Source organism: Ailuropoda melanoleuca, chromosome 12 (assembly GCF_002007445.2).
Source record: "Ailuropoda melanoleuca isolate Jingjing chromosome 12, ASM200744v2, whole genome shotgun sequence".
Classification (NCBI taxonomy): domain Eukaryota; kingdom Metazoa; phylum Chordata; class Mammalia; order Carnivora; family Ursidae; genus Ailuropoda; species Ailuropoda melanoleuca.
In genome coordinates this window covers 62,703,133-62,730,244 of record NC_048229.1, presented here as the reverse complement: position 1 = coordinate 62,730,244, position 27,112 = coordinate 62,703,133, and the positions used below count along the sequence as shown (strand labels likewise).

At 51.8% G+C, this 27,112-nt stretch overlaps 1 protein-coding gene across 9 annotated transcripts in view; it reads left to right on the top strand.

Moving 5' to 3' along the window:
* The window catches only part of TK2 (thymidine kinase 2), an 87,096-nt gene extending 61,945 nt beyond the window's left edge, over positions 1-25,151 (top strand). For 5 of the 9 annotated variants that reach the window (XM_034638773.1, XM_034638772.1, XM_011223888.3 and 2 more), the window contains 7 exons: positions 98-151; positions 2,507-2,596; positions 4,732-4,805; positions 13,661-13,749; positions 14,339-14,418; positions 16,593-16,673; positions 17,836-25,151. In XM_034638773.1, the coding sequence (XP_034494664.1) occupies positions 98-151; positions 2,507-2,596; positions 4,732-4,805; positions 13,661-13,749; positions 14,339-14,418; positions 16,593-16,673; positions 17,836-17,934 (567 nt within the window). In that variant the 3' untranslated portion in view covers positions 17,935-25,151. Of the gene's footprint in view, positions 1-97; positions 152-2,506; positions 2,597-4,731; positions 4,806-13,660; positions 13,750-14,338; positions 14,419-16,592; positions 16,674-16,937 lie in introns of all 9 variants that reach the window. The other 4 variants (XR_855841.3, XR_004619088.1, XM_034638776.1 and 1 more) reach the window with 4 other exon arrangements.
* The last annotated feature ends 1,961 nt before the right edge of the window (positions 25,152-27,112 follow it).

Sequence of the window (27,112 nt, the reverse complement as noted above, 5' to 3'; positions counted from 1 at the left end):
TTGTGGCTTCGCAGAGAGGGTTGTCCAGCTCTTTCAGTCCATCCCGGGTCCCACATCCTGAGGAATGTCAGACCTCTGATGTTTTCTTTTCTTGCAGGTGTTACAGGAGCCAGTGCCCAGGTGGAGAAATGTCCGAGGTCATAATCCTCTGGTGGGTGTGTCGGCTACTGCACGGTTGCCAGCTTCTACCTCAGTGCTGGGGATGGGGGTGCTGAGCCTGCCCCCTCCCTGCACAGGCCTTTTCTGGGCTCTTCCTGGGCTGGTGGAGAAGAGGGAGGGGACAAATGGGAAACGGCAGCATATTCATGTTCTGAGGTCAAGGGTCTCTGAGGCTTGGCTGGGCGTTTGCAGATCACGGAGACTCCCGTCAGCTGTCCCAAACTATCCCAAGTGGTCCGTCTTGGCTACCAGGGGTGTCCATTTCCTGCCGCTAATTCTACCCCTACCCTCTCCTAGAAAAAACTCCTTAGAACCGAGGTCTCCCCAGACCTTCCCCCAGGACCTGTCTCTAAGTAACCAGATTCCTTGGGAAGCCTCTGATTTGGGTTTGCACTTGGCAATGTCCAGCGGCTGAATCTGGCTCACCCTGAAGCTCCCTGTCTGCTTTCCCAAGGGTGGGCCTAGCAAGCAGGGGCTATGGTGTGCTTGCGTCCCTTCCCCTGTCTGCCGCAGGCACAAGGCTCTGCTCTGGCTGCTTCCAAGAGATGGGTGGGGTTTGAGTCCAGGAAGACGGACGTGAAGAAAGGGATGTTGCTTCTGGGCTCCTGCCCCGTGATGGACAGATGATTAGTTTCAGTTTTCGAGTGAGGGAACTGTAGCTCAAATAAGTTGCCCGAGGTGTCTTACTGCTGGCAGACCTCGGTCTGACTGGAGGACCAGGGGAGCTGGTGCTGTCATTTCATTTCTAGCAACACCACTGACATCTCCTCGTGTGGTTCTGTAGGCCCTGAGTTCCACTGGTGGCAGGAACTGTCTCTACCCTGGCTGACGGTTGTTTGCTAGAACATAGTGTCCTATCACACACTTAGTGGGTGCTTACTCCTTCATTCGTTCTACCAGTTCTACTGCATGCCTTTCATGTGCCAGACACTGTCCTAGACATTGGGGCAGCAAGCAACCCAAAGCTCTTCCTCCCTTGGCCTCCATATTCCAGTGCAGGGAGGCACAAGACAGGTTGGCGTATGATTTGGCGGGTGGTGGTAGGAGCTATGAAAGCATCTCAACCAGGCAAAAGGATATTATTTCAATAAGGCAAAGACTCTCAGAGACATGAAAAGTTTCGCCTTTGTGCATGTGGGAGAAGATGGAATGCCAGTCATTCTCATTTGAGCATAACAAAGAAACATTCATATTCTCTGGAAACCAGGGCTGGATTATTGGGTCAGTTAGGTCATAGACATATGTTAGGGCTCAGGGGTGACATTTCACAGGACACAGTCCCAGTCTCAGCAGTCTGAGTCTCCGTGGTACAAGGAGCATTTCCAATGACAGTTTTATAACACAAAGTCGAATAGAATTAGATATTTTGACACACATTTCTACTCTGGAAAGAAGGGCAGGATTGATAGTTTTGTGAAAAGTCTCAGTTCATCACTTTATCCAAATCGGCTTTCTGATGCAGGAAGGTGTGTGTGCAGCCTTCAGACAAGAAGGACGTTTTCTCCTAACCTGTCTCAGGTTTTCTTTCACCTGCAAGATGAAAGCGGAGCACTAGAATTTCATTTGTTAACACCAAGAGTAAAAAAACAAAAGCAAAAATAAGGAAAAGAGCAGAATTTTAGATTATTAGCAAGTGGAAGATGGAACATGGTCCGTTTTATATGTACAGGCAAGAGAGAATGATGGACATGGGGCTACTCTTTTGAGTAGGATAGTTGGGGAAGGCATCTCTGCTCAGGTGACATCAGAGCACAGACTTACACATAGGGAGGGAGTGAGCAGTGCAGATATCTGGAGCAAGAGTGTTCCGTTAGAAGGCACGGCAAATGCAAAGGCCCTGAGGTAGGGTCATGCTTGGGTGTTTGGGGGAACACTCAGAAGGCTCCTGTGGTTGGAAGCACATTGAGTCAGAGGGAGGATATTAGGGGACAAGAGAAGATGGAAGTGATTTCCTAGGGCCCTGTGGGTCTTGGTAAGGGCTTTGGATTTCATTCTGAATGCAACGGGAAGCCACTGGAAGGTTCTGAGTGGAGAAGCTGAGGTTTAACAGGTGCACGTTTACTGCTGGGTGGAGAAGTGACTGCAGGGTACTCCACAAACACAAGTGACTGCGTGAGTGTTCCCTGGGGACTTTATATAGGCTCCTATCACAGCTGTTCCTTGGTTGTCCTAGCACTGCTCCGGTGCCTGTCCACTCTCTCCTGAGGGCCCTGAGACCATGTTGGGTTCATTCCTGGCCCCACCACAGCCCCATGTGGGCTTCATGAGAACCTGTCAGTGACTGAAGAGACCAGAGTCCTACAGCTAGAGCTCTTTGAGGTAAAATGCTGCGTTCTCCCTTGTGCAGGGTCTGATGTACCGCGATGCCTGTCGATGGGGCCTCACGCTGCAGACGTACGTGCAGCTCACCATGCTGGAACACCACACTCGTCCTCAGGTACGTTTCAGATTCTCAGCTTCAGCCTTCTGAAAGTGTTCTTCACGTGGTGGGTATACGATTGCCAGGAAGGGAAACCTCACAAGGAAGCTGTTCGGGACCTTGAGCACTGCTCAGCTTTCTCTGTGTCTGGGGCCAAGGTTTCCTGTTCCTGCTGCTCTCCCAAATCCAGCCTCCAGCACCCCCAACAGCAACCTCAGCTAACCTCAGAATTGCTAGGGAGGCCACGGTGAGCCCAAGTCTTCATGACCTGACCACTTCTGGGCTCAACGTTATTTACCTCAGTTCTTCTCCAAGCGTGCCTGGAGCTGGAGCAGCAGGAGCTCCTGGGAACTTGTTAGAAATGCACATTTTCGGGCCCCATCCCGGACCTGCTGAACCAAAAGTTCTGGAGACGAGGCCCAGCAATATATGCTTTATCAAGCTCTCCAGGTGATTTTAATGCCTGCTTTGTTGGCTTGCATGTTTGAGGACCACTGATCTAACCTTCACGAGATTCTGGCTCTTGGTTCAAATTCTTGGGAGAAAGAATCTGACTGGCTCCGCTTGGGTCCCGTGTCTAGCCCTGGGCCAGTTGGGACAGATCACAGGGCACAGAGATGCTGCTTAGACCCATCAGGGTCTCTGCATAGGGATGGAGTCTCTTAGAAAAGAGGCTGGCTGAGGAGAGCCTGATTGGCCCCTGTGGCTCAAAATTGAAAGCACAACCTGAAAGGCCAGCTTTGGCTGCTCTCTGTGAAGGAGGTGGGAGATCCCTACCAGATGTTGCCACAAACACTCCGCTGGATGGTTCCATCCAGGGCTGGGCGGTTGTGACTGTAGCTATCATTCTACAAATCTGCATCTTCTAAAAATGGAAAGATAGGAGCAGAACCATATGAATTTCTGTTTCCCCAAATATCTATCTAAATGATACAGGTCAGAGCATCTGAGGTTGGCACTTTCCTCCTTTGCCCACCCTGCTTCCCCTGAGCAGGCACTCGATTGCAAATCTAAATTGTAGCTAATAGATCTGAATATAAGGGGACATATGTGTGTTTCTCTAGTTAGGGAAATCTCCCATGAAGGATGCAGAGAGAGAGAGAGATGGACAGACGAAAGAGGAGCAGAAGGAGAGATGGATGAGTGGGGAGCTCGCCACAGATGGGCAGCAGAGAGTCCTAAGTAAGGAGAGGATGGAGAAAATGGAAAGGAGGATGGATGGACAGATAAACGCAAGGAGAGAGAGTCAGGGAATTCCTGGGTTATGGCTTTTTTTTTTTTTTTAAAGATTTTATTTATTTATTCGACAGAGATAGAGACAGCCAGCGAGAGAGGGAACAAGCAGGGGGAGTGGGAGAAGAAGAAGCAGGCTCATAGCGGAGGAGCCTGATGTGGGGCTCGATCCCATAACGCCGGGATCACGCCCTGAGCCAAAGGCAGACGCTGAACCGCTGTGCCACCCAGGCGCCCCCTGGTTTATGGCTTTGAAGGTGCCTGTGATTGGCTGGTCCGGGTGCCGTGGGTGCTGTGGGCCAGGCTGAGTGAGAGCAGGGTGTGCCCAGTTGGGCAGAGTCCTTCCCAGTTTCCATAGGGCTGCAGTGGTCCCCAGCCAGCCCTGTGAGGAGGCATCAAGGTCTCACATCTTTGTGGGGCTCCAGAAAGCCAGGCCATCAGTCACTGAGGGCAGAGTCCCCAAATGTCAGCCATACCCCAGGCCTCTCGCATCTCTGCCTTTGGCTTTCAGGTCCCTCTGCTTAAGCAAGCACACATTATTTAGCTCCATAATTACCACACTTTCCACTTGACAGCACTCTGCTGGACAGCACTTGGCAGTTTTTTTAGCACTTCCCCAAGTCGATAATCCAGTTGAGCCTCACCCCTCACCTCTGCAGTGAAAGAGGCTGCTGCTGACGAGCCGTCAGTCCCTGTGTTGCTGCACTGGCCACTGAGCTTCGGGGTGTGGGGAGGGTCCCAGACTGATGGCGGAGCGCAGCTGAGCCCCGTGTCGGACTCACACTATTGCTCTGGTGGCTGCCTCCCTCTCCCACAGCTTCTCTGTTCTTGTGTTTGGTGTAGATCGCAGGCGGGGGGACCAACAGGCATCCTTCATGCCTTCCTGACCTGAGTCCTTGAATCACTTTGTTTTCTTTTAGACATCACCTGTACGGTTGATGGAGCGGTCGATTCACAGCGCAAGATATATTTTTGTAGAAAACCTGTATAGAAGGTACTGTAGTTTGCACCGTTGATAATTTGTGAAACCACTGATTTTGTAGAAATGAAATTGGAACGTGTTTATTCATGTGACAGCTCTTGAGTACCTACCGGTTGTATCTGTTAGCTCCTGCCACGGTCATGCTCTGTAACAGCCGACCACAGACCCTCAGTGGCAGACAGTTTTCCCACCGTGATTGCTCAGGCATCGAGGGTGGTCCGCCAGGGGGCTCTGCTGACCCAGATGGCTGGGCTCCACGGTATGTCTAGGGGTTGGCTGGTCTAGAATGGCTCCATCAGGGGTGACTGGGGTGTCTCATCTCTCTCTTCCTGCCTGTCATCCTCCTACGGGACCAGCAAGCTAGCCTGGGCACGTCTCATGGTGACAGAGGAGAGCAGAGGCCCCAGCGGGAATGCACGAGTGCGTGGAGGCCTCAGCTTTACATTTGCTGATGTTCCATTGGCCAAAGCAGGCCCCACAAGCCGACCCCAGGCTGAGAGGTTGGGAGGGCCCATGTGGGTCACATGGCAAAGGGGGAGGATGTGGGGCTGGGTGAAGACCCAGAGCCACAGAGCATTCCGTCTAGAACATTTTGCTCAGTATTTGTTACAGTTTCACTCTCAGCTGTCTTCTGCCTTCATGGGAGTGGACTCTGTCATGTAGACATAGGGGACTTCTGGTGGCCCACCGTGCTGAGGCCTCAGAGGCTTGGGACCCTCCCGATTTCTGTGCTCAGTGGACTGCTGATTCTAGGGGTCTTGGGGAGATGGGCTATAGGCTGCAGTCTGAAGCATGAACCCCTTCCATGCCCCTCCCTTCTCAGTAGCTGTGATCCTGGTCACCCTCTCCTTGCCAGCCCCCACATTACTGCTGCTTCCCACCTTGAGCTCCCTCACCCAGAGGTCCTGACGTCAGGTTTGTCCTGACATCCGCCTGCCACTCTCTACATGCCAGCTCCCCGCTCCCTCTCATCTGCAGCTGTCCTCAGTGTCGCCTTTCCCAGCCCTCCCCAGCCACCCCGTCTAGATGGGACCGCTTTCCCATTTTTAATTAACGTCTTCCTGTTGCCTTTCTTCATAGTATTTAAGACAACTTTTAAGTAGGTTCAACCATGTGGAATTATTAATATTTGACCAGTTTTGACCTACAAAAATGGCAGTTACACGTGGTTCAACTTAGTCTATTTTTATTTGTTCAGTTGTCTATTGTGTGTCATCCCCACACCCCCATAAGCTCCTTGAGGACAGGAGGACCGGCCACATCGGGTGTACTTGCCTAGCTCGGACCCAGCCCAGGGCTGGCCCCTGGGCTATGTCGTTAGCTATTGCTGGGCGATGCGACTTGGGGCTGCTCTTGGGTCTCCAGCTGAACATGTTCTCCAGGCTCTGGCCCCAGCTACTTCGAGGGGGCCACTAAAAAGGCTTCTCCCGTTGGTCCTGAGCTGCTGTGGGTCATGCTCATTGGCCTGTGTGGCCCCAAAACGAGAGCCTCTGCTCCCATCCATTCAGAGCATTAGGCTAATGCCATGGGGTCAGGACAGCAGCCAGGGCGAGTCCTGACTGTAGCTTTGTCCTCCAGCCTTCCAGCAGGAGTGGGCCTGATGCTAGAGCCCTGTCCTCCCTGTGCTGTCTGGGATTTCAGTGGGGCCGAGGTGTCCAGTGCAGGTTTACCCAGCCCTTCACTCTCCTTGCTCCCTGCTTATCCGTGCCTCCACCTGAGGGAGGGACAGGCGGAGGATGGAAGAGAAAGAACGAAGGAACCCCACTGGTGTTTGTTTATTGCTCTAATGAAAATGTAGCCTGAGAAGTGGACCCTGGGCAGCGGGGTGGGACTTCCTGTGCCCTTTGCCTAGCGAGGCTGTCTGTCTTGTAATTGCCATCAGCGTGGCCGGTTCTGTGTGGCAGCCAGTGGCTCCTTTTGAAGATGGTAACCTGGAATGGAATGACCAGAGGCCCAGGGTTGGAGTTGGGGGAACCTGGGTCCCCTCCTGGCTCTGGAATTTGCTGTCTTTGTGAGCACAGCCAAGTTCCTGAACCTCCCCAAGCCCTTCACATCTCTAATTCCTGTTGTCTATCTCTGGAGACCCTATGGAACAATTGCCTAGTTTAGGTTTTGTGCCCCTTATGCAGGTCCTTGCCAACCCTGCTTTTCACGAAATTGGTCAGTTAGCCACCCGCGGCCCCCACCTATAGACTGGCCAACACCTGGCGGATTTCCCTAGGAGCCATTAGTCTGTTTTCCTAGGAGGCAGTTTCCCATGGGGTTTGGGTACTCATGCCCGTCGCCCTTCATTCTAGCACTTCTGATGGCCGGTTCTGATTTCCCAATCTCTGTGGCTGTGGTGAGGTTGTAGGTCCAGAAAACATGGCCCTTGCCCTGGGCTGTCTTGTGGGTAATGTAGGAAAAGACTACAGCTTTTAATTTTTTTGAGCTCCTTTCCTGCCCTGTTAACTTCATGTTTATGCCTCACCCTGGCCCTCCCAGAATGCCTAGCATCCGTGGTTAGGATTTCTGTAGGACAGTGAGCCATAGGAGAAATTTACTGTGTCCCTGTTCCTTTCCTTGGGATCTAATTGGTTCAAGTTCATACGGCCTTGGGAGAGCATGGATTCCCCTGAGGACCTCATTGGAGCCTGAAGATTGGTCGCTGGTATCACTTGGTGCAGCCCAGAAGCTGTTGGTTGGTGCATGACCTTGGGTACTCCAGAGGCTGCTGGGAACACTGTGGCAACCTGGGGGCCAGGCCATCTGCCACTTTCGGTTTCAGGGAGATGGGAGAAGGCGGTACTCCTCTAACCCATTCACTGAAGTCCTCCACAGGCCGAGGACGGCTCACACAGGTGGCTGCTTCTCCGCTGCCCTCCGAGCCCCTGTAGCCGGAAGAAGCCTGCTAGCAAATCCGAAGTTGCTTTCGAAGTCCCCTCTTTTGTCTTAGAAATTCATGTGGAATTTGCATTCTGTTCTGTAATGTGTTCTTCTGTTTGTATGTGTAACAAATACCATGCTTACAGTGTGGGTTGGAGTACCCCCTTCCTCGCCCACGGGTCCCAGAGTTCCCAAATTTAGGAGGGGCTCTGAGAAGAACCTTCCCAGCACAGGGAATTCAGTTGTGACCTGTACCAGGTTATCTGTGTTCCCTGGAAACAAGGGCATTTGCTCAAGTGGTCCAGGGACAGGCCAGGTGCCACATTTATTGTCCGGTTCTTCACACTTCTCCCCTTTGAGCCCTCAAGGCAGCCCTGAGGTTTAGGTACTGTTGACCCTTTCGGTAGAGCAGGGACTGAGATGGGATCAGCAGGCCGGTGCTCCTTCCTCACGGGGCAGGCGGCTAGACGGGGAGAGCTGCCCCGTGGCCTGCTGTGTGGGGCAGCAGGAATGAGGGAGTGGTGACAGACCTCTGGGTTTCTTTAAGGCCGGAGGTTTCAGATTGGGTGGAGCCCCCAGGGTGCCGACTTGGGGGGAGTCAGGTCTCTGTCTATTTCCACCCAGGCCTGATGGTGGGCTGCTCCCACAGATCACCATATGTCTTGTTAACACACACATGCTGCTTTGTGGAGTCCAGGGTGGAGCCTGAGAACCTGCATTTCTAGCTAAAGAACCCTGGGCGGCCACTGTCCTACGGGTTGGAGAGCACACTTGGAGGAATAAGGCCTCAGAAGAAGCCAGTTGCAAGGAGCTCTCCGCCCTAATGCCAGGCCCTTTCCCTGAAAGTTTTGTTCCTGTGGTTTCCTTGGGGTCAGGAGAGCAAGAGCCCGGTCCTGCAGGCTTTCTTGAGGGCAGGTGGCCCATCCTGGTGAGAGTTCTGCAATGCGGGGCTTCCTGTTTCCTGTGCTGCCTGCTGTTTGTTCATTTCTCATTTGTTGCTTCAGGTTTTAGTTGTTGGGTGTTTTCTTGTGTTTTCTTTGTTTGAAGGATCTCCAGGTTTACTCCTGGGCTGGGAGAGGAGCAGCCGTAGGCTGAAGGTTTTCTGTGTGGCGGCACAGTAGCGTCTCTGTAGCCGGAGCTAATGAAGTGCTGGGTGCAGCATAGTGTGGGATGTGGGCTTTCGTCGAGGTCAGTCTCCTTACAACGCCAGTGTTCCTTGATGCAGTGGGTCAGCCACCATGTAGTGTTACTGAGAAAGTAGGTGTTTTGAGAGGTTTCTGCTCCCGCCACATACAGATGACTGTCATTTTGAGACTAAACTAAATGTATGCTAGAACTGAGTTTAGCTGCATCCTTGGCCCGCACCTAAAAGAGGATGTTTTGGTTCCCGCCTGTGGGGAGGTCAGCTGGGCACTGGGAACCCCAGGATGGCCTGTGTGGCGTGACAGCTCCTGCCTGACCTCCTGTCTCCCCCCACCGTCAGGTGCTCAAGGAGAAAGCTTCCTACTGTGCCGTGATGGGGACAGTCCTTTCCCAGGGCAGGGAGCAAGTTGCTGCTGCCCTTCCGTGTTGGGGTTGGTCCTTTTCTCTTTCTCAAAAGCCGTTGAGAAACATTCCAACCTTGGCTTGGGATCTGGGGGGACCCTGGTGGAAGGTTACGGCAGGCCACATACTGGCGTTCTGCATCCCCTGAAGCAAAATTTCTGGAAGGCATCCTTGCCTTGTGGGCCCCCTAGGGAGAGACCTGCGTCTTCTGGACCCCCCCACTGCAGCAGGTTTGGGGCGGACAGCACCTAAGTGCAATTATGCTGGCCAGGGGTGTGAGAGCAGCTTAGTAATTGCTGAAGAGGAAGATTCCAGTTACATCACCTCCTTAACAACCGGCACTTGTGAGGCGTGGGCACCCGGCTGAAAGGAAAAGCTGAAGGTGGCGAGAAAGCCTCGCAGGCAATTATGTGGCCCAAGCCCCGGGGGCTGAATAATTGAATGCAAAGGTTTTACAAGATTGCTGGTTGCCTTTTTCTGAGAGCAGAAGTAGGGGAATTGAGTGGGACCCAGCTGGGAAATGACAGCTGACTCACCTGGGGCTGGTGGACATTGATTAAGACCCTGCGTTTGGAACAATAGGCAGGTCCTCCCATCTCCCTAGCTGGCCTTGGAGCTTGGATTCCTCCCCTGCTCTGGTCTAGACTGGGAACTTGGGCCTGAGTCATGACCTTGAGAGCTGTGCCTGTCCTCCAGCTAAGGCCAAAGAGGCACTGGAGTGTCCACAAAGGTCCCCTCCTCAGACAGATCAGATAGGGAGAGTGACGTCGTGGAAATCATGTGGGTTTGGGGGCCATGGAGGGCCAGGCTTAAAATCCTGCTCAGATTGAGTTGGGCTTCACTGCTCTGGGCCTCAGTTTTCCTCATCTGTAAATTGGGACTAAAAGTGACCTCGCAAAAAGCAAAAAAAAATAATAATAATAATAATGTAAACAGGGGGCTGGCATTGGAGTGTGAGGTTTCTGTTCTGACCTGTGCTGTGCAAACTGGGGACTCGGTGGGCCTCAGGGGGAAGGTGGCAGCAAACTGTTCCCAGCCAAACAGCCAGCAGGATTTGTGTGGACCCAGGACCTCGGTTTTGCCACCCTGGGGAAGGGGAAGGCACCGTGAAACCCCCTCAGGGCACCCAGTCTGCTGTTGGTGAGAGTCATGTGGTTGGATTTTCTGTAGAGAGGCGCTGGCCCCAGCAGTGGCTTGGTGGTGGTGCTGGGCACCCTGTTCTTGAGTCCAACACAGGCAGAGCCGGGCAGAGTTTCCGGGAGGAAAACTGCAGATATGGATTAAACAGCGCCTACCGCCTGACATCCCTGAGTCCTGGACACCAGGCCTCGGGTTCCTCATTCAGCTTAGCCAGTGGCGGGCTGTCCTGGATTCTCCCTCCACCCATGGTGCTCCCAGCAGCCTCAGAAGGGTTTCCTGAAGCTCTGCAGACCTTGCCCTCAGGGAGGCTGCCCCAGAGCGCTGCCCCTGTAGAAACCCTCTCTGGGAGGGCCCTAGAAAGGGATGTCCTGCTGCCTCTGTCTGTTCTCAGCCCCATGGGAGAAGCCTCCACTTTGGGCTGGGCTGGGCTAGGGAAACCCCTGAGCCACCCAGGACGTGTCCTGAGAGCACCTGGAGCTGATTGCCAGGGGAGCCTCGGCGCTCAGGCCGCAGAGACCCTCGCACTTATGAGTCCCCTCCCCATGTTTCCATGCCCTTCTGTGTACATGTGACACTCTTTTCTGGTGGGGTTGGTTTGGGTTTTGAGTTAAGGCTATGCTCTCAAGTGTTCTGCACTGTGACTCAGCAGGGGCAGCGTCGGGGATCTTCCCAGCTCTGGGATCTGGCATCATCTGCCTTGAGCCTTGCGGACATGTGTGAAGTTCTCCAGGGCAGAGTCTGATGCCTGACTGTCCAGCATCCGTGACTTGTGAGACTGCTGCCCTGGGCCATTCTCCCTCTGCGCACTGCCGACTGGCCCACGACCCTGTGTTGCTGGTCTGTTCTGTGTGTGTGTGTGTGTGTGTGTGTGTGTGTGTGTGTGTTAGTGGAGAAGGGGAGGGGCTGATGAGCACCTTCCGTTTTGGAAATCCTCATTCCCTCTGCGTCCCTTCTGTTCTGAAGAACAAAACTTTGTTTCCCAGAGAAGGAAAGCATGTAAAGAGAGAGTGGTTTGGTTTCTGAAATCAGATACTCTCAGCTGCATCTAACTGAAACCCAACTGAGAGTAGGAACAGTGAGGTTGTTACTGCTATCTTGATGGCAGGCTTCAGGGTTGGCTTCATTCAGTGGCTCTGGCCTTGTTTTCCTACTCTGTGTCTTGTTTGTGTCCTCAATATGATTCCCTCATGGTGACAAAATGGCAGAACCAGGCTTCTCACCTGCTGGCCAGAGGGTAGGTGTTTTGCTAGTGACTTTCCTCTAAGTATGAGGAAGCATGGTTTCCATCAACCCCTGCAAACCTCCCTCATGTCTCCCTGGTCCAGGCCGGGCACCTATGGCCAGGGGTTGCCTTGTCCTGATCGGCTCAGCTTGGTGAGAAGAGAGTATTTTCCTTAGGCCAACTGGGCCTCCCCTGAAGCTTGCGGTGGGGTCAGGTTTCCCTGGAGCACTCAGGCTGGTGGAGCGACCCTGAATAAAGAATGGGCTACTCTTAAGGAGATCGGAGGAAAGAACTAGGGGCTGGGCAGCCCCCTGTCCTCATGTCATACCAGCCTGTGGTACTAAAGTCCTTACCTTTAGTTCCTGGATTTCACTGGCTCCGGTCCCCTCTGCAGTGTTGTGCGCTTTCCTCCCACTGCCCTCCCCCACTCTTTCAGGGAGCCCTTGCATGTTCATCTGCGCCAGTCCCCTGGCTGAGGTCTGATGCCTGAAGACCTCTCAGGCGGCAACAGCTGCCCCTCTGCCCCTGCTGTTCTCTCTCGGGCACCGTACATTTTCCTGCTGTGCAGCCCGAGCACAGCCGGTCTCCCTTGTGGGCTCCATGGTGGTCTCAAGGACTAGAGGCAGGTGTCCCTCTTCAGTCTGTGCCATGCCCTGTCATATGGGCCCCAGGCAGGGCTGCTTGTGGCCTTGGTCTCCCAGAGATGCCCCCTCCAACTGTCTAAGCTTCTCTCCTCCGTCCATGCCCATCCCTGCACCGCTTCTCCCTGCCAGGTGGAAGTCCATTCTTAGCTCCTAGGAGGGGGCCAGCTCCAGACCACCCTTCTAGTGGGCTCCTCTCCCCTCCCTGCCATTCATCGGCAGCCGGAACCGCCCTGTGCACCTGGGCGCAGGCTCGGCCCAGTCCCACAGCCAGTCCTGCCAAACCCTGTTCTGGGTGGATCCTGGATGGTATCCAAGGTGGGTGGGGCATTAAATGGGAGAATTCCCCTCCTGCCCAGCTTTGACAGGTCCTCCCACTTCCCGTCCTCTGGCTCTTCCCTGTGGGTTTCCTTTTGGGGAGGGTGGGAATACGCAGGAGCTGGGGAGAGACGCCAGGCCCCTTGCACTCTTGGTCTCTTGTCTTGATTTCTTCCTTCCTTCCTTTTTCAGTTAACATTTTAAATATGTAGTTACTTCCCCTCCTCCCAGCGCCTGATCTGGGAAGTGCTATGTTGCTGATTTTGGAAAATACAGGAAGGTAGAAAGAAAACATTCAAGTCTCCTATAGTCCCACAGCTCAGAAAAAAGCACTGGATGCATTTTGTTGTCTTCCTTTCCAGTCTCTTTTCAAAATGTGTGAACGATTTCTCATGAAAATACAGTTGGGTCATACTGCACACAATTTTATGTCCTGCTGTTCTCACTAAACACTCAGTTGTGAGCGTTTTCCACGTCATTAAATATTATTTTATGACACCTTCGTTCAGTTCCTGGTTGGTTTGCTGTTATATCGGCATGCCAAGGTTTCATTTTTTCATTATTTTTGGTGGTGTTACAGTGGGCATCCATGATTATTGGCACAAAATAAATTTCTGGAGGTGAAATTGGTTTGCTGCTCCGCCTTCCAATCTGAGCACTATCCCTATTCGCCAGGGACAGGCCTCAAAGCCCCTTTCTCTGCTTGGAGTTTAAATCCCAGATGAGGGGCCCCTGGGTGGCACAGTCGTTAAGCGTCTGCCTTCAGCTCAGGGCGTGATCCTGGCGTTCTGGGATCGAGCCCTGCATCAGGCTCTTCCCCTTGGAGCCTGCTTCTTCCTCTCCCACTCCCCCTGCTTGTGTTCCCTCTCTTGCCAGCTGTCTCTATCTCTGTCAAATAAATAAATAAAAATCTTAAAAAATTTTTTTTTAAATCCCAGATGAGCTCTCTCATTGGGCACTTCCATGACACTTGCTGTGTTAGACCTGAAACCGTTCCCTGGTGGCAGAGGGTCGGAGGTGTCGTGGGCCCAGTATTGTGGGTCATGCTCTGCCCTGGCGCCCTGGGCCTTGCTCTTTACACAGAAGCCACCCTCAGATCCTTCTGATACATAAAACCCTGACACCTCTCGTTATAGTGGGAAGATGCCTGAAGTGGACTATGTGATTCTGTCGGAATGGTTTGACTGGATTGTGAGGAACATCGACGTGTCCGTTGATCTGATAGGTGAGAGGCCCCTCCCAACCTCCGTCCCAGGACCCCAGGGAGGATGTGCTTGGCAGGCCTGCCAGTTAGCAGGAGCAGTGGCCGCGGCCCTTACCACTGGTGATTCTTTTCCCACATTCATTCAGCCTTCTCTCTAAGGGCAGACAGGACCTGGGGGCTTCTGGTCCCTCCTCGTCTTTGTTCCTCTAGCTCTTCTCCCCTGGGTCCATTGTGATTTGATGGGTTTTTTCAGTTTGTGAGGGAGGGAGGAGGGACAGCACCAGGACACCGACTGAGACCCGCTGCGCCAGAACCCATGCGAACCTTCATGCACAACTTGAACCTTGGTTAGCCTCACAGCAACCCTGTGGGGCTGGTCACATGGAAAGAAAATGAAAGTGGGGATGAGGGTCAAGATGCCTGACGGCCACACGGTTGGTCAGTGGTCCCGCTGGGAGCTGGCTGTGGTCTGTGTCTCCTGCTCAGAGCGGCTGGCAGATGTTTCTCTCCATGCCTTGCCCACATGCCTTCCTTGTCCCACTCCCTGGCCTCCACTTCCAAGCCACAAACAGAGTAATTAGAGCCACATATTATTTTTTTTAAATCTCAGTGTATCTCCGGACCACTCCTGAGACCTGTTACCAGAGATTGCGGCTGAGATGCAGGGAAGAGGAGACAGTCATTCCCCTGGTAAGAGCCCCCTTGAACCCGCTTAATGGCCGGGAAACCACCTCCATCCCAGCCCGGCCCCTCCCTCCGTGAGATCATTGTGCTGTCCTTGCGGAGAGAGAAACGGGAACTGAGTATACCGCAGGGTGAACTCGGACTTCCTCAGTGGCTGGAGAGCCTGTGTGAAGTCCAGAGCTGCCTCAGTTCCTGGGGCCCGGGATGCCGTGGTTGGCACCCTCTGTGCCCAATGGCGTCCCTTGTGCTCCCCGCCAGGTGCCCCCAGGGTGTGTCCTGTCCACCTCCTGAGGATGGCTTGCCGTTGTGCCCAGCTTTGGAGCCTTGTTAGAACCCTCCCTCCTGCTTGCAACTACATCCCCAGCGCTGAGGACAGTGCTGGGCTCGGAGGCCGTCTTCTCTGGTACTTGACCAGTGCCTCGCCCTTCCGGGTGCTGGCTCAGGGCCACAGGGCCAATATCAGGACTGTTGTAACTGGCGGACTGCTGTCCTCATCCTGTTCCTTCACTCCCCATGTTGCCTCTGAAACCTGGCCTCCATGTTGCTGCTGGGGTGATGTTTCCAGTACAGAACACCACTCATGCAATTTCCCAGCCACCAACCCTTTGGCGTCTTGTTGCTGTCTAGAGTAAAGTCCCTGCTATAGCATGCCACCCCACATCCTGCCCGATCGGTGTTATCTCCCTCCACTCCCTGCCTTTCATGGTCTGGCCATAGAGACTAGTCGTGGCTACACACACGCTCTCACTTACCCTGCAGTTACGCAAATGTGCCTTTGTGTAATGGTTTCTTCTGCCTTCTAAGTTCAGCTCAGATGTCACCTTCTCCAGGAAGCCTTCCCTGACCTTCCCTCCATTGTGCTTTCCTAACCTCTGGGCTTATGATCACAGCCCTAAGGACAAGCATACTGAAACTGTTTATATGTTTGTTCCCCATTCCTCATCAAACCGTGAGATTTGAGATCAGGTCTTATTCCCTCTGCATCCCCAGCATGTTTCCCAAGGCTTGGCACCTAGGAGTTGCTCAGTTAATACTGAACTGAATGCCCCATGTGAATGCCACTGGGAGTACACAGAGGCTGGGCAGGCATTTCCTGGGATGTCATGGGGGTCTGAGCTCAGGATGGGCTGGACTGGGGGCCCTGGAAGACCTGTCCGGCTCTCAAGGCTCACCCAAGCTTGTCTTTCCCAGGCACCAGTAAGGTCGATACCAGCCATGAAGGCATAGGCCTCCTTCTAGGTAGCTCCTTTGAAATCTGGAGACAGGAGTGATTGGGGGAAGGGCACAGTGGAGCGGGGCCTGGCCAGTCCGTGGTAGGGCACAGCCACTCTGTGTGGTGACCCAGATGTTCTGAAGAAATGACAAGTCTGGAGTCCCTCCAAGCCATTATTAACCGGGCCATTATCTTAGCATTTCTGACAAGACCTCTAGGACAAATCTGCCAAGGGATAACTCGGTGGTAGATGAAAAGGTGGCATTGCGGTTTCCCTGGGAGCTTCTGGACTGGCAGTAAATTGCTGCTTGGGAAGGTGGCCGTGGGTGGCCGGAGCACCATGGCCTGTGTATGAGAATGTGTCTGTCCAGTCCTGCCTGGTGGAGAGGCGCCGATGGCTTGGTGCATGTCTGGGCCTCTTTTCCCCTGGGTTCCACCTGGTGGGGCTTTCTGACGTTGGTCTTCATGGCCTAGAGGGCCCACAGGTCACAAGTTGTCCAGTGGCTTGGAAGCAGCGGGATTGGGTCTCCTAGGCCAGTGAGGGTCACAGTCCTCTTGGGAGGTTCAGACGCTGCCCAGGGCAGGACACTTGGCCAGTGGAGCACCTGTGTACCCCACCATGAAGGAACTGGTGGCCTTGCTGATGGAGAAGTGGCAAGTGTGAGAAGTCGGGTGGGAGGGTGTGTACGAGGCACCAGCGGAGCAGGGCGGCGCTGGAGGGAGGCGTAAGTGGCTGGAGTGGTACCTCTCACGGCCTCCGTGCCCAGGCTGGGTGGTGCAGGGAGGGGCTGCATTTGTGGCTGTCCACCTGAGCCAGGTTGGTGGTTGCAGACCTCTTTGTCCAAGCCACTCCCCGTGGTCATGAACATTCACGCCCCTGACCGAGATCCTTGGTGGAGAGGTTTGCTCCCCTCCCCACTCCTGACGGCCTATGTGCATATGTGTGTGTGTGTGTGTTTCCCGGCAGGAATACCTGAATGCTATTCACCACCTCTATGAGGAGTGGCTCATTAAAGGGGCCCTTTTCCCTGTGACAGCCCCTGTTCTGGTAAGTCCCCCTGGCAGGGCTGGAGACTTTTCTGGAAGAAGGAGTGACCCAGGGCAGGTCAGCCACTCTGCAGTCTGGGGAAGGGCCAGGTCCTTCAGAGCTGGAGGATCAAGAGGAAGGAAGCAGGGAGGGTAGAAGGGGCCCTTTCTCTCTCCTGGTCCCCATTCTAGACTGAGTCTCTGGGTCCGTTGGACAGACCCGAGAGAAGGTGACCTGTCCCCGTGTCATTACACCAGTGGCCACAGTAGCATCTCTCTTACCCAGCATCGTCAGTTCAGTGAGGGAGTGTTCCAGATGGCCGAAGCCTCTAGACGTGGGTTTTGGCTTTAACCCGTTGGGATGGTGATCTCTCTGATGCAACCATCCCTTCTTCAGTGGATGGCAGCCATGGAGCCTCGTTGCCCCTCTCCTCGGTGACCCAGGGCATCTGAAGGAGCACCAGTTGCTGTCCTGGGCTGTTACACAGTGGCGCCCTTAGGAGGTGCTGAGGTGTGTAGGATGGTTTGCCCCAGACCACTCATGTCTTTGAGTCCTCTGTTGGCTTCGTGTAGCAGCTTCTCCTGCCGACACTCGCCACTTCTAACTGCGTGCCGTTCCCACCCTGCCTCGCCTTTCCCTGCTTCCCTCGCCCCTCCTTTCCCGATTCGCTGCTGCTGAATTTCTTCAGGCAGGCAGATGGATCCCGAGATGGTTGGAGATGTGCGCCCAGTGTGGGATCTGAGGGAGAGCCACGCACAAACTTCTATGGGGGACATCTGTGTGGGCTGCTCGGACACTTCTACTCATGGTGCCTCCAGGCCATGAGGTTGCTGGAAAGTGAGATATTACTGTACTGGATTTTTAAGGAAGTAAAATCTATTTCCCCCCCGTCATTATTGGATGATATAAAATGATGGGGAAAAAAATCATTCATGGGCTGGCTACAGGGGCAACCGTAGTGGTTTCGTAAGTGGAAACATAGTTCAGAATGTGAATTGACCTAGACCCTGGTGCTGTTCTGCTCTAACCCTCCTTTTTATCTGCCTGTGACCTTGGACTTCTCTGCCTCCTCGCCTCCTCCTGCCTGCCTCCATCTCTCTCCCGCCTCATCCCTCTTCATCTGTGAAGGGAGGATGATGTTGATGTCACGTGCAGTCCTGTGACTTGTGTGTTTAATTTCCAGGTGATTGAGGCTGACCACGACATGCAGAAAATGTTAAAACTCTTTGAACAAAACCGGGACCGAATATTAACTCCAGAGAATCAGAAACGTGGTTCATAGGATGGGAAAGATCATGCCACACAAATGCCCACTGCTGCCGAGTTAGCTGTTAGGAACAATTTGGAAAGAGCCACTCTCGGGAGTGTTTTGTATCTGGCCACATTTGTTTTCCTGATGGTCTTTTCCTCTTTGCCAGTGTCTTCATCCTGGGTCTCTGGCCCTTGAGGGTAAATGACAAATGGGACCAATGGGTTTGTCATGCCCTTTGGTGTTTGCAGCCTTCATTCCCCCAGCACCTCTTCTCGTGGTTTCCCACTGCCGGGTCCCCGTGATTAAGGGAAGAACCTCCTGAAGTTATGCTGGCCTTAGGGTCTCGAACCCTTCCAGCTACCCAGGAGGGTGAGGTAGTGGCCTCATCTCCCAGGGAAGAAGTTGAAGTTCAGAGAGGCTAAGGGACTCCCCCAGGGTCACACAGCCGGTGATAGTGGCGTTGGCACAATTCAGACTTTGGGTGACTTTAAAGCACTCTCTGCCTCATCCCGAAAGCCCGTCTTCCCTTGCTAGAGATCACACATCTGTGTGGGGAGAGCCAGCAGGGCCTGGAGCCAGTATCATCATTTTCTGTTTATCTGAGCAGTTCGCGAGGACAGTCAGTGTTCTTAGACTTTCACAAAATTGTGCTGGGTGTGGCTTGAGCTCATTGTTCAGTGGTTTCCCAGCGTGAGGCTGCTGTGGCATTTACCACCTCGGCATCTGGACTTCCACATCCTTAGGAGAATCATGCGTCGGCTCCTGACTGTGCTTGGTCTCCTTGGTGACGCAAGCCTCGCCTGAGCTGCTGCCAGTTCTATGTCAGGGAAATGGCTCTGGTGCCTGGGTGGTTTGCCCAGGGCCAAGCTGGGACAAGGAGCCACCAGTCCTGCCTTCTGAGGCCTCCGTACTTTGTCCTGGCCTTGTGTGAAGAGCTTTGCCCTTGGAATTACTGAGAGTTTGGGGCCCAGGGAAGAGACACAAGTGGCCTTAAGTCTTTTTGAAATGTTTTTCCATCCAAGGAGACACTTTGGACCACAGAGCATGAAATCATCTTTATTGGTTCAGAGAATATCTTAGCTTCAATCAGCTGCAACAATGCGTCAAAGCCACAGCTGTCTCTTGAGTCAAGTGGGAAGTAAGAGAAAGAAAGAACATTCTCTCGGGGGCAGTCTGGACAGGAAGATCAGGGCTTGCAAGCAAAGGCTCTTGGAGCACTGGTGCTCCTGATATTTTGGAGGTGGGTGGAGAGAGCTTTGAGAAGACTGGTCGTAAACATGGGGAAGGGTCAGTTGTGACTTTGGGGAAACTGGCCTCGGCCTTTCCTGAGCAGCGGTTGGCATCGACGAAGGTCAGAAGGCCTCATCCTGGCCTCTGCGTGCGTGTGGCACCTGTGCGTGCAGCTCTCTGACTCAACGTGGGTGACTGGAGGCCTGGTGGTCCTGTCCCAGAGGGAGGCAAGCACTGTGACTCCTGGACCAGTTCTTGGGCGCCATGGGCAGGGTGAGGGGCAGGAGCCCAGCGGGGACGTGTCTCCCAAATGTCAGGGGTTGACCAGAAGTCCAGAGGAGGCAAGTGCCGGTGCACCAGGTGTGTTGATGAGCCAGGGCAGTCTTTGGGAATTTATAAGCGAACAGCCCAGTATTTTCCCCACAGCTCAATTTGAGCATCTGTTTTGGGAGAAATGTGATTTTAAAAAAAGTAAAGTGTTGCCCCGTGGTAGCCAGTAAATCCTTCCCCTAAAACCTGGTGTTAATCTTGGCGTGCTGCCTAGGCCAGTGACTTGAGCTCCCGGCAGCAGCATCCTTTTGCCAGTAGGATAATGTGTTTTCATTTTTTAAGCCCCATCTTTCCCAACGTGGGATGTGTGGGTGCCGGAGCACTCACCATCCTCTTGCTTTGGCATCGCGGAGCGGATGCCACGTATCTGCAGCGGCCAGGGCAGGGGCCGAGATCTCTCAGCCCAGCTGTGTCCCATGAATCGGCTGGTGCCCAGCTTGCATGGACGAGGGTTGCTTTCCCCGTGTGGCAGGCAGGGCTGGTGGCCTCAGGGGTCGCGGAGCAGTTATAGAAATCAGGGCAGAAAAAGGTCAGATGGCACATGGTAGGCACAGGGCCTAGTGTTTAGAGCAGAGGGAGCCACACCGCAGGGAATCTCGGGAATGGCTGGGAGGAGCATGGCAGGGGCTGGTGTCTCTAAATTGCCAACAGAGCAAGCCAGGGCAATGACATCCTTGATTTGCTGGTGTTGCCCCATTTTTACCCCGAGGTGGGATTCCGTTGGACATTAGGGGAGCACACCCCAGAACGGCTGCAGCTGCTTTGACTCTTGGTAGTTACAAAATTTTTTGGAATAGCACATAGGTTTTCTTTTAGTCAGTATTTTCAGTGAAATAATTCTAATTTACATGTCAGCTTTTTAATTTTATATGCAAGAGACATGATTAGAATAATTCCGAAATATTTCATGTACCTGGTGATTAAAAAAAAATGAGATCGAAGTGTATTTCTGTTTCACATGAAAATGCGGAGGTGGGTGATTCAGGGCTGGTGTGGTGGCTCTGAGGCTGTCAGGGTCCCAGGCTTTTTCTGGCTTTCTGTTCCCAGTTCAACTTCCTGGTGCGTGGCTTCCTTCCTTCAGGGACTTCCCTGTCCAAGATGGTGCCAGAGCTCCTTATCTGTCTACTGTTGGCATCAGGACATACTGTCCCCCGCTTGCATGTTAATTCTAATGTGGATGATGACCTTTGCAAGGCACAACTGAGATAAGCTAGAAGGTCCTAACAGGATTTTGCCAGAGGCCTTGGAGGTGGGGCAAAGGCACGAGGGAAGTCAGGACCCACAGGTTGGACCACAGGTCGGCGTCAGGGCTGTGGTGCCCTCTGGCCCCACCTGTCCTTCCCTCTTGCCTTCACATCACATCTCCCTCCTTGCCTGGTGCTATGATGTCCTTGGCTCAACCTGCATACTGCATCGAGTGGAGCCTGGTGAGGGCACAGACCACCTGGTCCGACGTACTCCCACAGCGTGGCTTTCAGGAGGCCCTCCCTAACCGTGGACCCTGAGAAATGTCACCTTTCCGTTTCTCTTCCTACCCCCTTTTCATTTCCTCCTGAGCCCCTTACATAGATGCGAAGTGCCCCTCTCCCTGCCTGTGGAATACCTCAGTCAGAGACCCTTCCAGGGCCTCCCGCAGACTCCCACCACCAGACCTGGGGAAGGATTGAAGCATTTACAACTCTGAGAGCAGGTAGATGTTTCTAGAACCTGTCTACCCCTGGGTGCTATTGAATCTATGCCGTCTTGTTTTCCTAGAGCTCTGGGGCCGGTTGGGGGCGCTCACTTCAAATGCTCCCATCTGTGGAATGAGTAACATTCATCCCTGTGGCCTCACCACCATGAAGATTTACAGTTATTAAAGTAATTGACTAGCTCCTGGAAATGTCAGCCCTCCCTGTTGAAAATCTAATAACAATAATACCCCGCCTGGTGCCTCTGGGCTTTGACAGTGGATTACTCACCCGGGGCCCCAGGGTCACTGGCACGGGACTTTTTTTCCCTCATAACCTCAACCCGGCAGCTCCCCTAAGGCCGAGTGAACTCTGTGTTCCTCTAGTTTACATAAGATAGTGAGCTTGCCAAAGGCTGTCATTAAACAGAAGCCAAGAGAGAGCCAGTCTTGTGGAGTCCAGAGTGGGTATCCGCATTTACTGCCGTCTTCCTGAATTTCTGCATTTCTTGGCTTTTTCTTCTTCAAGGCTGGGGTCTGTGGAACACAGGTGTCCTGGGAGATAATAATAGGTTTTCTGAGACAGGAGGGTTCCGTAGTCCGGGAAATTTGGGAAGCGCCACCTGGGTACTTTCTCTGAGACACCCAAGGTACAGTAGTTTAGTTACACTCAAGCAGTCCTGGGAGAGAAACACCTCTCAACTTTATTTATCAGGGACTCTCAAACTCATTGACAGTAGAACCCCTCACTGGGAATAGCCATTAACAGTCTGCACGTGTGCTGCTGTTCCTCGGAATGCACATTGGGAAGAGCACTGTTTTAGGGGACCTGCAGCTGCTGCTGACTCTTGGCTCTTGTGTCCTTTGGGAGTCTCTAGCTCCTGGTTCTGCAACGTCAGCACACCTGAGTCCCCAGGAGGGCATGTTAAACATGGATCACGAGGCCCACCCTCAGCGTTTCCAACTGAGCACGTCTGGGGTGTGCCCAAGGATCTGTTCTCTAACACCGTTCCAGGTGACGATGAGGCTGTAGACCAGGGACCACCCTTTGACAGCCACCTCTCTAGATTGATACTTTCTAGAATTGGACATCCCGGAGTTCCAAGAAGACTTGGCACCTTGTTGGTTGTTGGACGTCTTGTGAGTGTTGGGTACCCTGTCTGTCAGTTGAGAGAATTGCTCACTACTCAGGACTTGGCTCATGGAAGGGATCTGGACCAGGGCCCGGTATGCAGCAAGCATCCCTGTAAATGTTCGTTCATCTGATGTGGCCCAGAAAACGGGGCCATAATGCGGTTACTTGGCTGAGTAATGGCAGCAGCTGCAGTGACTGGCACTTTCCATCAGAGTGGCGTGGATGCGTGCTGTCACCAGTTAATCGGGCCGCCTTGACTAATCTCTTCAGTTGGTACAGGTCACAGGCCTGGTTGAGGCTGACCTTCGGGACCATACCTCTGAAAAGTGCCTCATGGCCTTTCTGGAATAACAGAGCCTGGGGCAGGCAATGGGCCTTTCTTTTCTTTTTAAAAATGTTCCTGCTTCTCATGGGGACTCTGGATCGGCACCTTGCATCCTGTGGCACGAGAGAGAGGCCTGGAGAGACATAGCTGCTTCTCAGGCCAAGGGAACAGACACTCCTTGTACCAGCAAGGCCCTGGATTCCTTACACAATAAACTGATGGTTTTCTAGTCTGTCTGTCTTCTTGGAGATCTCCTTCTCAATGGGCTCAGGTGACCTCTCACTCGTCCTTTCCCTAAAGGCAGAGCAGATTTGTTTGTAGCCTGGGACGGGTAGATGTTGGCAGCTCCAGGCTCATCTTAGGAAATGCCCAGAAAAAAAATGGGCAATGGCTGGTTAAGTTTTAAGTGAATTTTACCTTTTGGGATCCATTTGGCTTTGTGGGTGGGACTTGGGCTTTGGGGTCAGAATATGATCTGGGATCCCAGTTCCCTTCTTTATTGGGTGCAAGACCTTGGGCAGGTCACCTCACTTCTTTGGTCCTGTTTCTTTCTCCCCTGGACGCTGGGGTTCTGTTTTCTTCCTCATGAGGAGAGAGTCTGCACAGACTCCGAAGGGGTAAGTTAAATGAGGGATGGGCACAGAGGGTCTGGAGCGGTGCCAGGCTACTCCCTGCTCCTTCAAACCCGTTTCAACTCTCTGTAGTTGGCCGGAGAAGAGACCAGACTTTCTTGCACCTTCCTGGAGGGGGAAGCTGTTGGTGGGCTGCTCCAAGCCAGGATTGTGGAGATGCTGCGTTCTCATTGTTAAGACCTGCTTCTTCATCAGGGCTGTGGGGGAGCTAGTATTTCAGCGTCTTCGCCAGCCATTTGCTCAGCCTGGAGTCCTCAGGCCATCTGTAAGCAGGCATCTGTTCTGTCCCTGTCTTTCGACAGCACTTCCCATGCATCAGCCCTGTGCCAGGCCCTGTGCTGGGTGACAGGTGCACACTGGTGAACAGGACAGACATGGCCCCTCCACTCATGAAGCATGTAGTTTAGCTCCTCATAGATGCCCTCGTCCTGAAATATCCCTGAGAAAACCCACATGGTGGGAGGGCACCAGCAGCCTCAGCATTCCCTTCTGCTGGGGTCAAGAATTAACACCATAATATAGCCCAAAGAATCAGTGGTAAAACTAACACAAACAATAACATTTTAGTGAAGTACAGGATACAAAATTAGCATATGCAAACAATAAACAGCGGTGGTAATGGTAGTGAAAATCCCATTTACAATGGCAACAAAGAAGGTTAAATACTTTGGAATAAATTTAACAAGATACGTACAAAACATAGAAGAAAAATGCAAAAAACTCTCCTCAAAGACAGCAAATAAAACTTGAACAAATGTAAAGACATCCCATTCTTGGATAGGAGGACTCAACATAAAGATGTCAGTTCTGCCAAAGTTAAATTACAAATTTAATACAACCTCAGTGGAAACACCGCAGTCTATTTTATGGAATTCTACACATTATTCTAAAGTTCATACAGAAAAGCAAACATTCAGGAATAACCAGGAAGCCACTGAAAAAGAAAAACGTTGATGGAGGTCTAGCCTTACCAGACATTCCAACATACTCTAAAACCTCTGGTATTAAAACAGTGTGGCAGCTGCTGCGAGAATAGACAGAGCAGTGGAATTGAATAGCCCGGAAATAGACCTAAGCACACGTGGAAATTTAGTACATGATCAAGATGTCCTCTCCAATCATTGGAGTAAAGATGGACTTTTCAGCAAATGGTGCTGAGATGATCCTTTGGAGAAAGAGATAGATTCACGTCTCACACCATACCCAAGAATAAACTCCAAGTGATTAGGGATCTAAATATACAAATTGGGACCAGGCAAGTACCTCGATTTAAGGAAAGCTTCCTAACTATGACTCAAAATCCAGGGGCAACTAAAGGTCAATCAATTTGACTAAATAAAAAAATTTTTAAATTGTGTGATAAAACCCATCATGAACAAATCCAAAAGACCAGAAACTGGGAGAAAATGCAACATAACTATGTAACAGACAAAGGGTGACTATTCCTAACTACCCATGAAGAATTCTTTAAAAATGAAGGACAGAGGACCAAACATCAAATAGAAAAGTGAGAAAAAGATGTGAAAGACAACTTACAAAAAAGATGTAAAAATGGCCTGTAAACATGTGAAAAACACCCAGGTTCACTCAGAAATGTAAATGCTATGGTCTGAATATTTGTGTCCCCTCCCTGCCTCCCCCCCCCCATCAAATGCACATGTTGAAAACATACTGCCCAAGGCAATGGTATTTAGGAGGACCTTCAGGAGGGGATTAAGCCGTGAGGGTGGACCCCTCATGAATGGACTCAGTGCTGTTGTAAAATGACCTCACAGAGCTCCCAGGCCTCTTCTACTATGTAAAGACGCAGCAAGAAGTCAGCAGTCTGCAAACTGGCCAAGAGCCTTTGCCAGAACTGGACCATCCTGGCACCACGTTGGACTTCCAGCCTCCAGAACTTGAAAAATAAATTTCTGTTGTGTATAAGTCACCAGTGTGCGGTCTTTTGTTATAAAAGCCCAAATGGACTAAGCAAATTAAAACAACAGTGACATACCATTTCTCACCTACCAGACTGGCGAACCAAACCGAAACAAACACATTCTTTTGGTGAGGCTGTGGGGACGCAAGTACTCTCATTACTGGTGGGAGTATAAGTTTGTACAACCCTTCTGGAGAGAAGTTTGACAACACCTAACAGACTACATCCACACTTAGGTAGCAACCCAGCAGTCCTACTTCTGGGGTCTAATATAAACTTCCTCCACATGAAAATGTCTATGCACCAGCTTATTTATTGGAGCATTGGTTTTAACTGCAAAATAATTGGAAACAACCTAAAGATCTTACATAACAGAGTGGCAAAATAAACTATGGTTAAGCCACACAGTGGAGTAGAAAAAAGAAGGAGGCTGTCTCTGAACAGGTGTGATTTCCAGGATATAAAGCAATGTTGAGTGAAAAAAGCAATATCCAAAGGAGTATGTACGGCACACTACCCTTTATATAAAAAGAAAGGAGAGACCTAAACACAGACACAGATACAGAGAAGATGCAGGAAGGATAACCCAGACACCAAAGAGACTGGTGAGCAAAGGCTGGAGAGAGGGAAGGATGGGATGGGGTTGCAGGGAGAAGGGAATGATTCTTGTGTGAATGTGTCTTTTTGTGTAACTGGCTCTTAGAACTGTAGGAAATGTGGCACATTACCCCGTCAATACACAAGGTCAGCTAGGATGTAGGGGGAATGGAACACAGAATACAAACACAGCTGACCCTGACAGCATGCCCAGTGCAAAACGGCCACACGGGAGGGGTGGGGAGATAAAGAAGGAGCTGAGTAATTGGAAAACAGTCTGTGGACCGGATGTCAACCAGAAGAGTCGAGGCAAAAATCACCCTTCGTAAATGCTGTCCTGTAGTTTTAAAAGTGTTTCTCATGGAGGTATGGTTAGCAATTGTGGAACTATAGTAATAGACTTGAACAAATAAGTAGACTAGATTAAGAGAGCTGGGTTCATTCTCTTCTAGAGGAAGAAGTTAGAGGTAAAAGGGGACAGGTAGACTAAACCCTGTGGTGGTGAAATAGAAGCAGAGATAGCAGCAGAAACTCATGGTTTTGAAATTCCGTGTAGATTTGGAATGAGAGCATGTGTACACGCGTGCGTTAGTACACATCTGTAGGTTTCCTGACTGTCCCCTGAATAGGCTTGGAAACAGTGACAGCCAGTAACAGTGAGCGCACCAGGCCCCTGGATCTCCAGTAAAAGGAACCAGGGCTCCTCAGACAAGGGCTTTATTCCAGGGATGCAGCAGGTAAATATCACCAGTAAAAAGGTGTATTGACGTCATGAACTCTTGGATAAGAGGCACCAAGGACATAGCATCAGCTTTTCATGGTGTTTTGCCAGAAATGCATAACTTCACTCCAGCCTTAAAAGAAACCCACACCAGACAAACCCAAATTGAGGGACACTCAGTGAAATAAAACTGATCAGTATTAAGTTTTGACCAAAAGCATCAAGATCGTGAAAGACAAAGAAAAGGCTGAGACAGTGTTACAGACCAGAGATGAAAGACAAGTAACAAATGCAACGTGGGATCCTGGATAGGATCCTGGAATGGAGAAAGGGCAGTAATTGGAAAACTGGTGAAATTTTAAAAAAGGTTTGTGGTTTTGTAAATACTGTATCTGTATTAATTTCCTTTCTTGACAATCATGCTATGGTTATGTAAGATGTCAGTTTCAGGGGGAGCAGGGGGGGAGGACTGTAAGGGAATTCCTTGCATTATTTTACAACTTTTCTCTAAATCTAAAATTAGTTAAAATAACTCTCTTCCTGGGAAATAAAAGCAGAACACAACACTGTAAATACTACAATCCTACATTTATAAAAAAAGAACCAAGGGGAGACAGGGTGGCTCAGTCGGTTGGGCGTCTGACTCTT